This window comes from Zingiber officinale, chromosome 7B, assembly GCF_018446385.1.
Source record: "Zingiber officinale cultivar Zhangliang chromosome 7B, Zo_v1.1, whole genome shotgun sequence".
Taxonomy (NCBI): domain Eukaryota; kingdom Viridiplantae; phylum Streptophyta; class Magnoliopsida; order Zingiberales; family Zingiberaceae; genus Zingiber; species Zingiber officinale.
In genome coordinates this window covers 32,397,683-32,416,094 of record NC_055999.1, presented here as the reverse complement: position 1 = coordinate 32,416,094, position 18,412 = coordinate 32,397,683, and the positions used below count along the sequence as shown (strand labels likewise).

At 37.6% G+C, this 18,412-nt stretch overlaps 1 protein-coding gene across 2 annotated transcripts; it reads right to left on the bottom strand.

Annotated features, from left to right (window-relative positions):
* Positions 1–1,576: 1,576 nt before the first annotated feature.
* Positions 1,577–12,396, bottom strand: LOC122005647 (protein SAR DEFICIENT 1-like). Of its 2 annotated transcripts, none has more exons than XM_042560768.1 (9): positions 12,302–12,396; positions 12,140–12,224; positions 11,859–11,946; positions 11,712–11,776; positions 2,814–3,322; positions 2,560–2,714; positions 2,181–2,384; positions 1,978–2,077; positions 1,577–1,883 (listed from the first exon to the last, which is right to left on the bottom strand). In XM_042560768.1, the coding sequence occupies exons 2-9, from the start codon at positions 12,205–12,207 to the stop codon at positions 1,771–1,773; spliced, it is 1,302 nt and encodes a 433-aa protein (XP_042416702.1). In that variant the 5' UTR covers positions 12,208–12,224; positions 12,302–12,396; the 3' UTR covers positions 1,577–1,770. The 2 variants fall into 2 exon arrangements, with proteins under 2 accessions (XP_042416702.1, XP_042416703.1); XM_042560769.1 differs by having other exon boundaries at positions 1,577–1,880.
* Positions 12,397–18,412: the final 6,016 nt, after the last annotated feature.

Sequence of the window (18,412 nt, the reverse complement as noted above, 5' to 3'; positions counted from 1 at the left end):
AGCAAGAGCGAATAAGAATCCAGGAAAAACTATTGAAAAACTGAGTTAAATTTAGTTATCAATCGATTGATGTCAGATACCAATTGATTGACACTCTTCTTAATCGATTAAGAATAGATGGGAATCGATTCACACAAGTGCTACTAAATTGCCCAACATTGGCAATTGATTAGTATGCAGCAATCGATCATATGATCGATTCCAAAGCTCACTGTTTGCAGTTCATCCACTTTAATCGATTAGCATAATCGATTAGAGAACACCAATTGATCAACCGATCAATTTAGAAACTCTATGTAGACAACTCAAATAACTACAATCGATTACCCAATCGATTGGTGAAAACCAATAGATCAATCGATTGATTTGGAAATTTTTAATGGACGTCCTCAAACTCCGTAATTGATTGGCTCCTCATGATAATCGATTGATGAACATCAATTTATTGCTCAATCGATTGATGAACATCAATCAATCACCCAATCAATTTGGAAATTCTCTGTTTGCAAATTAGGTTCAAGTAATTGATTGGCTCAATTGATTGGTGAACATCAATTGATCAACCCAATCGATAAGCCCTCATGATAATCGATTGATAAAACCAATCGATTAACCCAATCGATTTGGGAACCTTCGTCGTAATCTCGCAATTCCAATGATTGGCCCTCATGCTAATCGACTGGTAAACACCAATTGGTAAGCTCAATCGATTTGGGAATTCTTTGTTCGTGATTTTGGGCATATTAATCTATTAAATCCGTATGGTAATTAATTAGTGAAGACTCATCGATTGGTAACTGAAAAAGCTTTTTTTTTTATTGATATTTTTTAGCCCAAAGAACCCTAAAACCGCACTGCCAATCATGTTCTTCACAAATAATGAAAAAACCTCTATTCATATGTTAAATCCTAACCTATACATACTACATTCAACATATATACATCAATTTAGTTCAATATTCATATGGAATCAAATGCAAAAAATTGATGTATATATGTCAAATCATTGAGAAATAATTCTTACGCCTTAAAAACTAATAATAAACTCATCCTTAACTCTGATTCCAATTGTAAGAATTATGATACATCAATAATGAACTAAAGAATGCATCTACAATATGATCTAGCTATCATCAATCTCTAAAGTAATATAAAAAAGTAAAACAATAGCTAGCAAAAAGATGACCAGAATCCTTAACAAATGATTATTATTCCTTACTTGTCAACAGAGATCTTGCAAACACAATGGATATCTTCCACAGGATTGAGCCGACAACTCAAGGTCCTTCTCGATGGGGGAGAAAAAGCAAGAGGAAGAGAGCAAGATTCAGCATGCTCTCATTGAATCAATCTCTTCCTTTATATACACGGCCCAACTGATGGAAATTATCCACCATAAAATTTATTAACAGTCCATCAATCTTAATGAATGGGTTAATTGATCTACACATTGAATTCATACCCATTTAATCTAAACCCCTTTTATATGCAATTAAACATTAGATCATCTAATTAAGATTTAATTTTTATAATGATAATTAATTATATGTTAATAAAATGTAAACTCATCTTATAATGATTAAATCCACTCATATGGACTTAATTAGATTTAGTTCGTCCATGTAATCTTAATCCTACATCCGTGTGTTTTATAAACTCAAATGGGTAACGTCAATCAACATAATTCATTTTCCTTTCAACAAAAGCAAAATGTATAGCAAAGAGCAACTTTAACTCCTACTTCTCGTCGCTGTGTGAGTTTGCCAGCAATCAGGGCAGCGGATCCATCGGCCCTCCGAAAGGAGACGGGAAAGGAAAGTAACAATCTTGTCCAAAATCAAACAGTGATGAGTCCATTGCACCTTGCGCCATTTCTGCATCTGCTAAGAGAACATTATATTATATAAAAATCGACAATTAACAACTACAACTTCGACACAAATCAAAATATATAATAATTTTCTAATTAATTTTTACTTGGTTGCAGTGGAATGTCTGCGTTGGGGGGAGGTTCATGGTACTCCTCCATTCTATCCCAGTTTTCGTATGCTTCCCGAGCCAAGTGCTTTACTAGATCCTGCACGTACGATGGCTAAGAAAGAGTTATATCTGCATCTTAATCTAGGCTATATATCTAGACTGAATAAGTAATGATCAAGTAACAGAACGGAGAACTTTACTCTGTCCTGTTTGCTACTAAGTTCGTTTGGAGTGAAAACTCGACCATCGGGTACAATTATCTTCTCAACCTGGCAAACTGAGTTAACGACGACGACGTTCAATTGGTCTCCCCTATGCAGATAAAGTTCGTTTCCAGTAACGCATTTTTTTGCGTGATTCGTGATCGTCGCCCATGTTTGATCTGATATCCGTCGTCCGACAATCTGTTGCAAAAGAACTTTAACTAGCCACATATTGAATACGGTAGAGCTAGCACTATTATATGGTGTATGGATCTTAGAGAATTTTGATCAAATCACTTAAGTTAACTTGAAAATTATAAACTAAATGAAGACTTGCATATCCTGTACTATGATAGAATAGAATAGAAAGTTTTACACTCCGAAGCTTGGGTTCGTCGATGAAGAGTAGCTTCAAGAAATCTTGGACCGTCTTAATATTATGAGATGCTAGATTGGAGCGGAATTTGTTGCCAATCTTCTCGAGCCGCCACACATCATCACATAGAGCCGGCGGATTATGCTTCTCGTATGCTTCACAAACGCAACGTATATATATTTGTCGTTGCAGACAATTTAAACATAAAATATAGAGTTATCTTTGGCTCCTTACAAATAGAATGGGAGTCTTACCTCTTCCTCTGCGGTCCTTTACCCTGAATGGCTCGGTGAAGGCTTCTTTAATTCTTGGTCCCTCGTAGCTTCCTGGCACAACTCGAGCACCGATCCTGAACTTCCCGATCTTGTCCCAACTCGAGTTGTCCGTGAAGAATACCTTGGGGAAGGCCACAGATCCATCACTTAGGTAAGCAGTAGTCTCTCCGACGAGGAGGGGCCTTTTTCCCGGCCGCGGCTTCACCATTTTGCATTCGAACTCTTGATTGCTCCAGTTCCCGTCGTTGGAATCGAAGTCTCCCTCAAACACCAGCAGCTCAACTTTGGGAGATCGTAAATTATTGGTCAACAATGGACGAGCATCCACGTTGTTGGCGTCTGCGACAATGATTTGGAGTGGATCATGGTTGATATCCTCGATGTTGGTTAGTGTATAAATCGTCTCCGGGAAACGATTGTTGAAGTCAAGCTTCAAGTTTGATGAGGATCCCGTCGCCTCCGTGTCCATAGGAAAGGGCCCCATATACCTGAAATATGCTATATTTAGTTAAATATTTTTTTACTACAAAACTCAAATTACAAAACAATTAAAAAAGGGGGAAAAAATAAGTCCTTATTAGTTTATAAGGCATTTTACTAAACTGCTTGGGTAGGATTCACTATTATCCATTTCACGTTTTAAAATTAAAAAAAAAAAACACTCGGTGCTTTACCATTATACCCCTACAATCTTTTCACGTTCAATTCTTTCTTTCTCAATAATTTTTTTTTTTTTTTTTTTTTTTTTTTTTGACCCCGTTCACTTCTTAATTTGCACGGTCAAATTCACATGCGAAGACATGGAAAATTAAGAAGGATTTTTAAAACATTAATTTTGATTTAAAATAATTAATATTTTTTTTCTATCAGTCAGTTTTGAATAAAACTAACTAATAAATGTATATCATTCAAAATTTTAAAATTTTAATTTTTTTTTAAATTAAGGAGTCCTAATAATTCATTGATGGTGTTAATTAGTAAATATCATTATCTTAGGTCATATAATGAGTTTGTGACATATTTTATTAAGCTTTTACAAGTTTAAAAAATTATTATTCTCAATATACGTTATCAAATTTGTTAGGACACATAAGAGCTAAAGGGGTTGAATAGCTAATTTCACTTCTTCAAATTTTATGTTGCAGCGGAAAACTTATAGCAAAGACTCCACAATACTAATACTTGGATTTTACTTGGTATCCATATCTTTGAGATGACTAATTCAAGGGTCCACTCCTCACACTCACAATTCTACTATTAATGCCTCCTCAAAAAATTTACGGAGATCGAGAAGCCTTATACAAGTTATTTTTACAAAAATATAACAAGAATACAAAAACAAATACAATCAATAAAGACTCTACAATAATTAACCTTGCTTTGCTTTATCTTTTCTTGCTTTGAATTACTTTTTTGTGGGAAGAAATGTAGAAGCACTTATTGTAATATCCCGGTTCTGAGATTCTGGTTAAGTATGACTTAAAAGATTAGATGGTACTATCCATATTACCAAGGTGCACCTTCCTTTTCGTAAGCTCAAACTTAAGAATTCCAAAGTTAAGTGTGCTTGGCTTGGAGAAATCTGAGGATGGGTGACCTCCTGGGAAGTTTTCCAGGGTGCGTGCGAGTGAGGACAAAACACGCTGAAAGGACCTCCGGTGGTCTGTGGAGTTAGTCGTCAACCCGATGGACAATTTTGATGGCGTTCTCGATTCAGTTCGGGTGAGGCCTGCCCGAGCCGGGGAGTTACACTTATCTCCCAAACTCTCAAAAACTAGCTACTCAAAATGTCCATGAGATTCCCTTTTCTAGGATTCCATTTGGGTTGGAAAACTCCCCAATTGATTGACCTTACTCTCAATCGATTGTCACGTCAGATCGACCATTCAAAACCTGCAAAACGACTCCTTTTCGTCCGACCAATCTATTGGTAAGGCATACTAATCGATTGATAGCTTCCTAATTGATTGAGTAAATCGATTCCAAAGTCTTCTGTTTCTGTGAGAAAATGCTCCCAATCAATGATCATGCTGAATCGATTACTCCCAATCAATTCATCACTTTTTTGTTTCCTCACGAAAATATCCAATCAAGTGCCCTAATCGATTTGTGATGCTGGAATTGATTGCCCTAATCGATTCCGACACCTTTTGTCCTGCGCAACGGTCACTTCCCAATCGATCGACCGATCGATTGGGACTGCCTGAATCGATCGGCCGGCTTTCTATGCTCTCGCGTCCATGCGAGAGCTTCTGCTTCCCAATCGATCGACCGATCAATTGGCATCTCCCAATCGATCGCCCGATCGATTGGAAAGACCTCTGTGCTCGTGAATAATGCTCTCAATTAATCGGTCGATCGATTGGGGTCATCCCACACTCGCAACACAGTCCAATCGATCGACCGATCGATTGGACCCTGTTCAATCGATCGCCCGATCGGTTGACCAGCCTGAACTTGACTTAAACTCAAGTCCAAAATCTCCAACCCAACTCCTGGTCAACCGTGACCTGTTGGGTCTCCATGCCTAGCATTTTGTCACACCTGACCAACCTCGAACTAGCCTTCTAGCCTGCTCTATCAACCTTGCGTCCCTTGGATATCTCTCCATCCTTCACGTCTTGCCTTCAAGAGCTTCCTTTGGCCTCATCCTAGTTGTCAAGTTCTCCTTGCCAAGTTACACTAGGGCTTACCTTGTCAAGACCACATGCTTGGACTTACAACCTTTGCCAAGATTACACTTGGACTTTATAATTGCCTGGCTCCCCACCAAGACCTTCTCCTTTGCCAAGATCACACTTGGACTTTCCAATTGCCTGGCTCATCACCAGGATTTTCTCCTTTGCCAATATCACACTTGGACTTTCCGACTGCTTGGCTCCTCACCAGGACTTTCCAATTGCCTGACTCCTTACCAGGACTTTCTCCTGCCTAGCTCCTCACTAGGACTTTCCCGTTGCTTGGCTCCTCACCAGGACTTTCTCCTGCCTAACCTCCAGTTAGGACTTACCCAGCCAAGTCTCCTGTCATCCCTGACCTACTTGACTTATCTTCTTATCAACCTGGTCAACCCTTTGACCATCTCCATAATCGGACGATTGCCCTAGCAATCTCCATATATTGTCAAACATCAAAACTCAAATCCTGACTCAAGCTTGACTCAACTCAAGCTTAGTCAAACTGGTCAAACATGACCTAGGGAAATTATCACAATAGAGTTCAGTCAACCTTTAACCCACTTGGATTTTTCCCTTGCCTAGCCCAGCTAGACTTTCATTGTCTGGTTCACAACTAGGTCTTCCACTGCCTAGTCCCGCTAGAACTTTGATTGCCTAGTTCCCAACTAGGTCTTTTATTGTTTAGCCCCGCTAGGACTTTCATTACCTAGTTCCCAAATAGGTTTTCCATTGCCTAGCCTTGCTAGGATTTTTCATTGTTTAACCTTTAGTTAGGGTTTTACCAATCAAGTATCCGGTCCCCCCTTGACCTTCTTGACTTTTCTCTAGCACATTGTCAAAAATTAAAACTCAAGCACAGACCAACCCAAGCTCAGTTAACTGATCAACTTTGATCCTAAGATGATTGCACCAATAGAATTCAAATTTAAGGATATAGATATATTAAGGAGGATTTATGAGTATATTAGTTTTGATTTGGAGTTCTTTATGTCCAACAGTTAATTTTGTCTGAAATTGACTAATAGATTTACACTATTTAAAAATTAAAATATTTACTATTTTTTGAATTAAGAGAGTCCTAAGAATTCATTTATGGTGTTGGTTATTGAATATCACATATAATGAGTTTGTGACAAATTTTATCAAGTCTTTATAATAAGTTTGTTATAAATTTTAACAAGTATTTACAAGTTAAAAAATTCGCTATTATCAATTTATACTATCAAATTCAAATATTAAGACATAGATGTATTAAGAAGACTTTCAAAGAGTATAACGATTTTAGTTTAGAATGATTCTAAATTATCTCTATTTATCCATTAATTTTATTTAAAATGGACTTAAAAAAACCCTGAAATACTATGAACAAAAAAGAATATATTCTTACGAGCTCCTTAATATGTCTATGTTAGAAGATGAAGAGCAAAAACTAAAAAACTATAACACTCAAAATAGGAGGAAACTACTTCTTCATATTTCTTCATGTATAAATTGTTAAATCTATAGGGTATTTATAGGGTATACCCAAGATGTATCTACATAAATACATGAACCAATATTAAATGATATGCATGCATCATCCAAAGAGTCATTCATGAATCCTCCAAAAGACCTCTAATATTCATGCACACAATATTAAATACTTAATTAATCTAGTTTATATTTTTCAACATCCCCTCTTAAACTAGATTTATTACTCCAAGTAAAAAACGTAGCTTCTTGAAATCATCAAATTTCAACGGTTTCGTGAAGATATCGGCAACTTGATCTTGTGACTTCACGTATTCAAGCTTCACTTCTTCCTTCGATATACAATCTCGAATAAAATGATACCTTGTATCAATATGCTTGCTTCTTTCATGAAACACCGGATTATTGGGCAATGCAATTGCAGATTTATTATCAACATAAATCTCCGTTGGATCTTCTTGTGACAAATTCAATTCTTTCAACAAACTCCTTAGCCAAATAGCATGACAAACACAAGAAGTAGTAGCTACATACTCTGCCTCATAAGTAGAAAGAGTCACAATAAGTTGCTTCTTAGAATTTCAAGTAAAAGTTGAATTTCCCATAAAGAAAACAAACCCAGTAGTACTTTTTTAACTATCAATATCACCAGCCCAATCACTATCACAATAGCCAACAAGCATAAAGTTGTCCGAGAAAGCATACAAGATACCATAATTAATTGTACCTTTGATGTAGCGAAGAATTCTTTTGGCAATTTTCAAATGTGAAGTAGTAGGAGCTTCCATGTAACGACTCACAAGTCCAACGCCAAAAAGAATATCCGGTCTAGTACAGGTTAAATACCTCAAGCTTCCAACAAGACTCTTGAATAAAGTTGGATCAACTTTTTCACCATCTTGATTCTTATGTGGCTTGATTCCACACTCCACGGGTGTCCCGACCGGCTTACAATTATTCATATCAAATTTCTTGAGAATTTCTTTAGCATATCTTTCTTGAGAAATAAATATGTCATCATCTCGTTGCTTCACTTCAATCCCAAGATAGTAGGACATTATGCCAATATCCGTCATCTCAAACTCCTTTGTTATAGCTCTCTTGAAATCTTCAAACATCTTTGGATTATTCCCTGTAAAAATTAAGTCATCCACATACAAGCAAACAAGTAACATATCACCATTTTTATCATTCCTTGCATAGAGAGCATGTTCATGTGGACACTTGATAAAACCATTTGCTTGAAAATATTTATCAATTCTGCTATTCCAAGCATGAGGGGCTTGCTTCAAGCCATAAAGAGCCTTCTTCAATTTTAGCACTTTATTTTCTTCGTTAGGCACTACATAACCCAAAGGTTGATCAATATAGACTTCTTTCTCCAAGTCTCCATTCAAAAATGTGGATTTTACATCCATTTGATGGATTCTCCAACAGTTTTGAGCTGCAATAGAAATAATCAACCAAATTGTTTCAAGACGAGCAACAGGTGCAAATATCTCATCATAGTCAATTCCGGCCTTTTGATTGTACCCCTTGGCAACCAATCTTGCTTTGTATTTTTCAACCTCGCCTTGCGCATTTCTCTTTATTTTGTACACCCACTTCACACCAATTGTGTTCTTTCCATTCGGTAATGATACTAGCTCCCATGTATCATTCTTTATAATTGCCTTGATTTCTTCATTTATGGCATTTCTCCATTTTTTATCATGAGCGGCATCATCATAACTTATAGGCTCAGTTTCTGCTAGTAAGCAAAATTGAGTAAAATCACCAACATTTACCTCTTCAGTGGCATCATAAATGTCACTCAAACTTCTGAATCTTTGAGGCCCTTCACTTGAACTTGCTTCATTTATTTGTGAATCTTGTGGCGGTGGTGTTGGTGGTGGAGTATTAGATGGTGCCATGCCTTCTTCCCCCTCATCATCGTCAAGGAAAGAACTATATCCCCTCTCTTTCTTTGTAGTACTCCACTCCCAAACACCTGCTTCATCGAACTCCACATCTCTGCTTATGACAATCTTCCCATTGATTGGATTATACAACTTGTACCCTTTAGAGCTTTGATCATAGCCGATGAAGAGATACTTTGCACTTTTATCATCAAGCTTTGTTCTTTTCTCATCATGAACATGTGTGTAGGCAATGCTTCCAAAAACCCTCAAGTGTGAAACACTTGGCTTGTATCCACTCCAAGCTTCTTGAGGCGTCATACCATGAACACTTTTGGTGTGACACCGATTTATCAAGTATACTGCACAAGAGACAGCTTCGGCTCAATATTTATTCGACATATTCTTGCTTTTTAACATACTCCTCACCATGTTGAGAATAGTTCGGTTCTTCCTCTCTGCTACTCCATTTTGTTGTGGTGAGTATGGAGTCGTCATGGGACAATAGATGCCATTTTTTTCACAGAAAATCTTGAATTCATTAGATATGAATTCTCCACCTCTATCGGACCGAAGAGCTTTGATTTGATAGCCACTTTGTTTCTCCACCATTAATTTGAACCTTTTGAAGGTTCCAAACACCTCCGATTTTGCCTTCAAAAAATACACGCAAGTTTTCCGAGAATAGTCATCAATGAAAAGCACAAAGTAATTATTCTCACCAAGTGATGATGACTTGATTGGTCCGCACACATCCGAGTGTATCAACTCCAATGGATGTTGAGCCCTTGTTAAAGACTCCTTAGGAAAACTTTTCCTCGCTTGCTTGCCAAAAAGACATCCTTCACAAAGTTGATTAGGATGGTTTATGGAAGGCAATCCTTTCACCATTCTTCGTCTGCTCATCATTGTCAGCCCATCGAAGTTCAAATGCCCAAATCTCATGTTCCATAGCCAAGATGAATCTTTGAAACAAGATTTCAAACACATAAGAGCATCACTTTGAATATTTAGCAAAAACATTCGGTTCTTTGTCATGGGCACCTTAGCAAGTAATCTTCCACTTTCATCTTTCAACGTCAAGTATTTATCTTTTAGGTGAATATCATAATTCTTTTCCAATAATTGGCCCAAACTCAAAATGTTACTTTTCATGGCCGGCACATAAAACACATTGGAAATTAATTGATGACTTCCATCTTTTGAACGAATCAAAATCGTACCTTTTCCTTTCACTTGAACTTTCGAAGAGTCGCCAAAAGTTATATCTCCATCGGTTGATTCATCAAGTTCCACGAACAAATTTCTCCTTCCGCAAATGTGGTTACTTGCACCGGAATCAAGATACCATGTGCTCTCATTCTCATCTTGATCATTTTTGCAAGCTAGAAGCAAAGTAGGACCCAAATCTTCTTTTGCATCATTGCACTCCGCAAAATTATTTGTCTCCTCCATATTATTTCTACATTCCCAAGAATAGTGACCAAGACGATGACAAGTAAAACACTCAACTTCAGATTTGTCATACCTCATTTGATGGCCTCCACGACTTCTACCTCTTCCACGACTTCTTCTTTGATTGAAGTTTTGACTCCTCTCATTATTATATGAGGTGTTTTTGTCACCTCGTCCACCTCTTCCATGACCACGACCTCGACCTTGGCCTTGCCCTCGAGATCCTCCACGTCCGCGACAATTGGGATGTGCCTTGGAATGTGTCCTTCAATGATAGCTTTGTTTTCAAAGCTTATTCAGCCGATTCTTGAATCGTTTTTATCAATCTTTCTTCATGTGCTTGTAAAGATCTGGCAAGTTCATCAAAGGTCATGGTGTCTAGATCTTTAGACTCTTCGATGGCAACCACGATATAATTAAATTTTGGATCCAAAGATCTCAAAATTTTTCCAACAATTCGATCATCTTTCATATCATCTCCATATCTTTTCAATTGATTAGTGACAGCCAATATTCTTGAAAAATAATCTGAAATGGATTCGGAATCCTTCATGCGTAGAGATTCAAACTCTCCTCTCAATGTTTGGAGACGTACCTTCTTCACTTTATCAACACCTTTAAATGAAGCTTGAAGAGTTTCCCATGCTTGCTTGGAAGTAGTTGCCGCAGCAACTTTCTCGAACATCTTTTCATTCAAACTTTGATGGATGAGGGTGAGCGCCTTTTGGTCCTTCTTCTTGTCGGATGCCACATTTTCATCAACGTCATTCTCCACAGGATCCCAAGCTTCATATGATCCAAGCAAAGCCTTCATTCTTATGCACCAATTATCATAATTTTCCTTAGTGAGAGATGGAACAACAAATGGGGTTCCATTCGACATCTTCTTCAAGCTTTGTCTCCAAACACAAATGGTGGCTCTGATACCACTTTGTTAGAAGATGAAGAGCAAAAACTAAAAAACTATAACACTCAAAATAGGAGGAAACTACTTCTTCATATTTTCTTCATGTCTAAATTGTTAAATCTATAGGGTATTTATAGGGTATACCTAAGATGTATCTACATAAATACATGAACCAATATTAAATGATATACATGCATCATCCAAAGAATCATTCATGAATCTTCTAAAAGATCTCTAATATTCATGCACATAATATTAAATACTTAATTAATCTAATTTATATTTTTCAACAGTCTATGCCCTTTTATTTTAATTTGAATAGTAAATTTTTGAGTGAGCAGAGCAAAAATGTAAAGTGGAAAGACGAGACAGACAAAACCAAAAAAACTGTTTTTTTAGGATTTTAAAACTATAGTATGTGAAATGATTAATATTGAATCTTGCGCGGTTGCTAGTTAATATCTTCTACCTTTGAAGCCCCATACCAAGACGAATCATTCTTCTTTCCCTCAGTTTCTTAATTACTTCCTCCTCCTGGAAAGAAAAATAAAGCTCCAATTTCATTAGATTAAATAAAAGCACGAGAAGATGGTCAGTAATAAAGATATCTCCATGCCTCAAGACGAAAGAATTTCTCCAATTTTTGTTCATAGTTCTTCATAAACTCTTCTACTTCTGGCCATGACATGGTATGTTGTGTGTCCCTGTTAACATATAGTCATTCATATTCGAGAAATAAAGATGATAGCATTGAAAAAGGAAAATATAATCTCGAAAAAGCATCTTGAAGAATTAATTTACTGCGAAATAGGAAAAAAAAAAAAAAAAGTAGACGTTGTAGGTCATGAAATGGAAAACATGTACAAAAGAAACAAAATCAAGAGTTGAAAATCCAACGTTGAGAATTCATCTCCTTCCTCGTCCTGATCTCCATTAGAAGCCTCCCAAGGACTCTTAGCCTTCATATTCTTAGCGAAGAGTGCTAAAAAAGAGCAAAAGCAGAGACGAATTACAACTCTTAATTGGGAGAAATATCAGATCTGGAAAATAGTAGATTACAATTGTCAAGACTGTGCTAACGAATAACAAAGGAGCAGGGCCGGAGACCTGGCTTTTTTAGTTTTTTATATAGGACGTTACGTGTAGCTGTCTATACGTTATGAAGTTTCCAAGAAGTACCTTCGAACTTGGAAGTTGAAGGGATGTGTTAGTGGAGAATGACGTTGGATCCTTTGGAGTTTATTGAAATTTCTAGAGCATTTTACTAAACCCTAAAGTTTGTATTATTCATATGCACCCAATTTATATAATTTTAAAAATTCATATTACATTCCTCTATTTTTTTCACATTGAAAATTTTATTTTTTTCCATTTAAAAATTTATTATTGTCAATTTATATTGTCGAATTTAGATTTACAAAAGTACATTGATTTTGATTAATTTTAAGTGATTCAAAATTTTCTAGATCTATAAGTTAATCTCGGACAATGGATTATAAAATTACAAAATCTTGAAAAAATTTATAACAAATTTATTATTAGGTTTAGAATAACGATGCTAATTTCATCAGTGGGTTCCTCAAACTCTAGTTTAAAAAATATTGAACTTTTGAATTTTTAAATAATGTAAATCCATTAGTAAGTTTGGTCTGAAATTAATAGATTTAGAAAATTTCAAATCACTTTAAAATAAAATTAATAAATTATTTTAACCATAAATTATTAATTTTCTATATTTAGACTGAATCAAACTCAATCAAACCTAACTAAATCTGTAATAATAATAATAATAATAATAATAATAACTTAACTATTTTATCACGAAGCATCATTAAAAAATTGATGATTGTAAAAAAAAACTTATTTTTTTAATAAAAAATTAAGTCATTAAACTCATGATAAATCTTAATTTTATTCGTATTTTTTCAAAATTTTATAGTTTAAACACAAATTAAAAAAAAAAACTAAATATAAATAAGAATATTAATACACAAAAATAAATTAAGTTAACATTTATAAAAGTAAAAAATAATAATAAATTATTATTTTTTATCTTTTTTAATATTTAATTAGAAGATAAAAAATAAAACAAAATTAAAAAAGAAATATCAAAAATTAAAAATTAAGTAATTAAAAATTTTAAAAAATTACTTTAGTGTTGTTTTGGTTAAAGCTAGACCCGACCTCGGGCCGGGTCTGGCCCGGACTCGGCCCGGGCCCGTAATCGGGTCAACGGGTCGGTTGCCCGTTGACCCGGTTCGTCGGGTTGAACGGGAACCGGCCTGGCAATTCCGGTTCATTGGTTGTAAAGCCGGCGTACCGCCGGTTAACCAGCGGGTTGAACCGGCGGTTCAGCCGTAAATTTTTTTTTTTTTTTAAACGGCTTGAACCGCCGGTTAACCGACGGTTTATAGCCGTTGGAACCGCCGGTTAACCGATGGTTAGTAGCCGTTGGGAGGGTTTTTGGGTATTTTTTTTCAACGGTTAGGATCATTTGATCGTTTTTTGATCAATGACTATGATTTAGTGTCCGTTACTATCAAAACTCTATAAATAGAGAGCTCATTTCATCATTTTTCACACACATCTTCTCTACTCTTAATCTCATTTTCGTATTCTCTAATCTCTATACGCTTTCGTTTTCAATTTTCAATTACAATGGAAGGAGGCCGCGGAGGTGCATCATCTCGAGCTCGGAAGGGAAAGCAAATAATGAATCCGCGGGAGGAGGACCCCAACATTCAATCCACCGATGATGAGATCGAGCATCTTCCGAATCTGGCACCCGAAACACAAAGAAGTACTAATGCAATTACTTCTAAGGTTCGGGAACTTCCTCCTCTAAAGTCTTCTATTTTTACTAAACATTTTGAGAAGGTCACTCTTCCGTCGGGAGAAATGCGTGCAAAATGTAAGCACTGCAATGCTTCCTACAAATTCCAAGCCGGCGGCGGCTATGGATCGTTGAAACGACATGTAGAAACGAAGCACCCGACGGAATATGGACTCGACCGTTTTCAAACACAATTATCAAGATTTTCTTCAACTAGCGGTAGTACCGATTCCGGTTTATTTTTATATTCGGATAATAAATTAAGAGAATCATTAGCTAAATTTGTTTCCGTAGAACATCTTTCTTTTAGTTTTGGATCTAAATACACATTTGAAGATTTTTGTAAAGAATCTCTTAATCCATGTGCTAAACGTGTTCCTAGGACTACACTTACTCGTACAATTAAAAAATTAGTAAAACAAGGAAAAAAGAATTTAATTGATGAATTTAGTAAATTAGATAATAAAGTTTCTTTATGTTCCAATATTTGGAGTGATCATTAGCAAACACATTCGTATATGGGTGTGACTTGCCATTGGATCGATAACTCTTGGAACCTCCAAAAAAGATTATTAGCTTATAGAGTTTTTGATGAATCACATAATGCTCATAATATCGCACAATTATTATGTTTAATTTTATAAGAATATGGTTTAACTCATAAAATATTTTCAATATCATTAGATAATGCTAGTTCTAATACCTCTTGTATAGATGATCTAAAATTTGTTTGTCAACTTATTATTGGAGGTTTATTTTTTCATATTCGTTGTGTATGCCATGTTTTAAATTTATGTGTTCAAGATGGTTTAAAAATTTTAGAAAGTTATATTAAACCAATTAGAATTGCAATTTCTTATTTATGGTCTCATCCATCTATAATGAAATAATGTGGTAAGTTTTGTAAAATTAATGGAATGAGACCTAAAAAGTTTCCATATGATGTACCAACACGTTGGAATTCAACATACCAATTATTACAAGATTCATTTCAATATAAAGAATTATAATGTTCATTTTTTACACAAAACACTAATACTAATATCTATTTATTTTCACAACAATGAAATATTTGTAGTAGTATTTGTGAAATTTTAAAAGTATTTAATGATGCAACCGAACAACTTTCCGGTGTTTATTATCCCACTGCTCAATTAGTTTTAGAAAATTTTTCTAATATAGTATTAGTTTTAAATGAACATATTAATAATGAATCTTTATCTCCTTGCATCTTAGCTATGAAAACTAAATGGGAAAAATATTTTTATTTAATTCCTGAAATTTATTTAATTGCATTTGCTTTAGATCCTAGATTTAAATTAGAAGTTTTACAAGAAATGTTAACTTTATATTATGACGCTTTAATTCCAATTAAATATTCTTCTTCCTCTGATCCAGTTAATATTATATATAATGTTAGAATTTATTTATATGATATTTATAATCAATATTATGCAAAATATGGAACACAAATTAATATTTCTGAAATTCAACAAACTACTAGTAGTAATTTAAAACTTACAAAAGCACAACTCTTATTAAAAGAATGGACAAAACGTCCACGAGGATCCTCAAGTTCCACACAGAAACTTGCGAATTATTTTACGACTTCTTTTGATTTTAATGAAGCAGATAGCGAAAACTTCGATATCTTAAAGTGGTTGGTGGTCACAGAAGGCTCAAAGATTTCCCGTTCTCTCCGTGATCGCAAAAGAAATTTTAGCTTGTCCAGTGTCAACTATTGCTGTGGAGCAGACGTTCAGTGCCGGCGGCAACATATTAGATGAACGACGATCAACTTTGTCTCCCGACTCATTGGAAGCCCAAGCATTACTGGACGATTGGACTAGAGCGGAGGAAAGAATCCAAAGAATGCAACTTTCAGATGACGAAGTTGAAGATTTTGATACTAAAGGAATAAATACGACAGGAACAAGAAATGGAAGTGAATGAAAATGTAAAAGGATAAAAATATAAAAAAACTACATGGGCTTTGATTTCTCTAAAGGGATATGTAGGCAATTTAAATAAGTGCAAGCCCTTTTTTCAATAAATTTTAATTTTTAATTTTTAATGTTTAATTTTTAATTTTTAATTTTTAATTTTTTTTTAACATATTAATCTTGAACCGTGGCGAACTGTGACGAACCGTGAACCGAACCGTGAATCGGCGGTTCTGAACCGTGAACCGTAACCGTCTTGGGCGGTTAAGGTTAAGGGTTGACCTGCCTGGAACCGTCGAACCGGTGGTTCTGAACCGTGGTCAGGTCTAGTTAAAGCATTACCCACCATCGTGGTATTGATTTCATCAAAATATTACCATCTTAGTGTTAATTTTGTCAAAACATCATCGTGTTGTTGATTTTCCAAAAGTATCATCACTTTGGTATTAATTTCATCAAAGCATTACTACTTATATGAATTTTTGAAAATAGACTGATCCGGTGATAAGGACGGGGGACCCTCGTTGGCGGAAGGTCAACAACACGTGGAGGTCAAAGGTCAAGAGATTCAACCCTGAGACACAACCGACCGGACAAAGCAGGCCGACCGACCGGACATCTCTGGCCGACCGACCGGACGAAGTAGGCCGACCGGCCGTGAATCCCCTGAGCCGAATAAAAGACAACCCGAGTAGGGGTCGGGTTTTCGATGCTCAAGGTAAAAAGGTTTCATGGCCGAGTGGGCTGTCCGTTCAGCCGGGGCACAAGGCAACAAAGTCAGACAGGAGCAATCTCATCCGAGCATACGACTGAGGCAGAAGTGATATGCCCGCCGAGCTGCCGAACCGCTCGGCCCTGGAATAGACAGGAAGCGCAAGAGAGCATGGTTGGCGGCCGAGCCGTACACAGGATCATACGGTGGAAGCTTCCACCGTCACATCCGGAATATATTCGGACGATTGCAGAATGGCGCCAGAGGTACTTTTCTGACAGGGGCTCGTTAAGGTATATTTGGGGAAGCATGTACACATAGAGAAACGTGCTTGCGCCTCCCCGGGGTCCTATATAAGGACCCCCAGACGTCGACGAAGGTATGCGAAAATCCTTACTGTAGCCACAGTTACGCTGCTTCTCTCGTTGCCTGACTTGAGCGTCGGAGGGCCGTCGCTGGGAAACCCCTCCCGGCTCGGCTTCTTTGCTGGTTCGCCGGAGATCTACACCGACAGTCGGAGACAGCGGAGCATGCCACGTCCCCAGCGTCCGTCGACTCAGCGCTCGGACAAGATCAAATTGGCACCGTCTGTGGGAACGCACCTTAATCCGAGCCGAGAAGATGGAGGAAGCTGGACGTCAACTTCTGGTAACGCTCTCTCCCGAGGAGCTCGAAGCACTCGTCCAAGAGTGAGCAGCAAAAATCGTGGAGCAGCAGCAGAAAACTCAGGCCGAGCGGGCAGCGCAGCAGGCGACATCAGCCTAGGGGGGCCGAGCGCCACCCGAAGACAGGCAGGAGCAGCTCTCAATATGGGTGCAAAATAAGGGACCGGCTGGCACCCAGATGGGGGTGCCGCCCGCCCTGATACCTTTTCATCGGGCTCTGTTCCAGACGCCCTCGGAGGTAGCGCAAGCTAATCAAGACAAGGGATCTTCATCAGATGAAGCACCCGTGCGAGATGTCAGAAAAGGAAAAGCGCCCCGAACGGATGCGTCACCCGAGCAGATCAACCGGCAGTTCTCAGATGCCATTTTACGTGATCCCCTGCCGAGGCATTATGTGCCCCCTGCGATCGGGGAGTACAACAGAACAACCGACCCAGACGACCATCTAGGTAAGTACGACAGCACTGCCACTCTGCATCAATACACAGATGGTGTGAAATGCCAGGTGTTCCTCACCACCCTCTCGGGATCGGCGCATCGATGGTTCCGGAGGCTGCCGGACGGATCTATCACAAGTTTCAAGGAGTTCCGAACGACGTTCCTCCACCATTTTACGAGCAGCAGGCGCCACCAAAAGACCAGCGTCAATCTGTTCTCCATCAAGCAAGGCACGAGGGAATCGCTCCGAGCTTACATCCAATGCTTCAATCAGTTGGCCATGGACATTCCAACGGTCACCTAGGAAACAATGATGAACGCGTTCACGCAAGGGCTCGTGGACGGTGACTTCTTCCGCTCGCTCATCCGGAAGCCACCCCGGGACTACGACCATATATTGCATAAGGCCAACAAATATATCAATGTGGACAAAGCCCAGGCAGCGAGAAGAAAGGAAGCCCTGAGTGACCAACTAGCTTTCGCCGAGCGGAAGCAGCTCGTCAGTCACCTGCCCCCCAGAGGACCGCGAGCCGAAGCCGCCCGTCCTCACCATCACACTCGGCCGCATGCCGTCCAGCA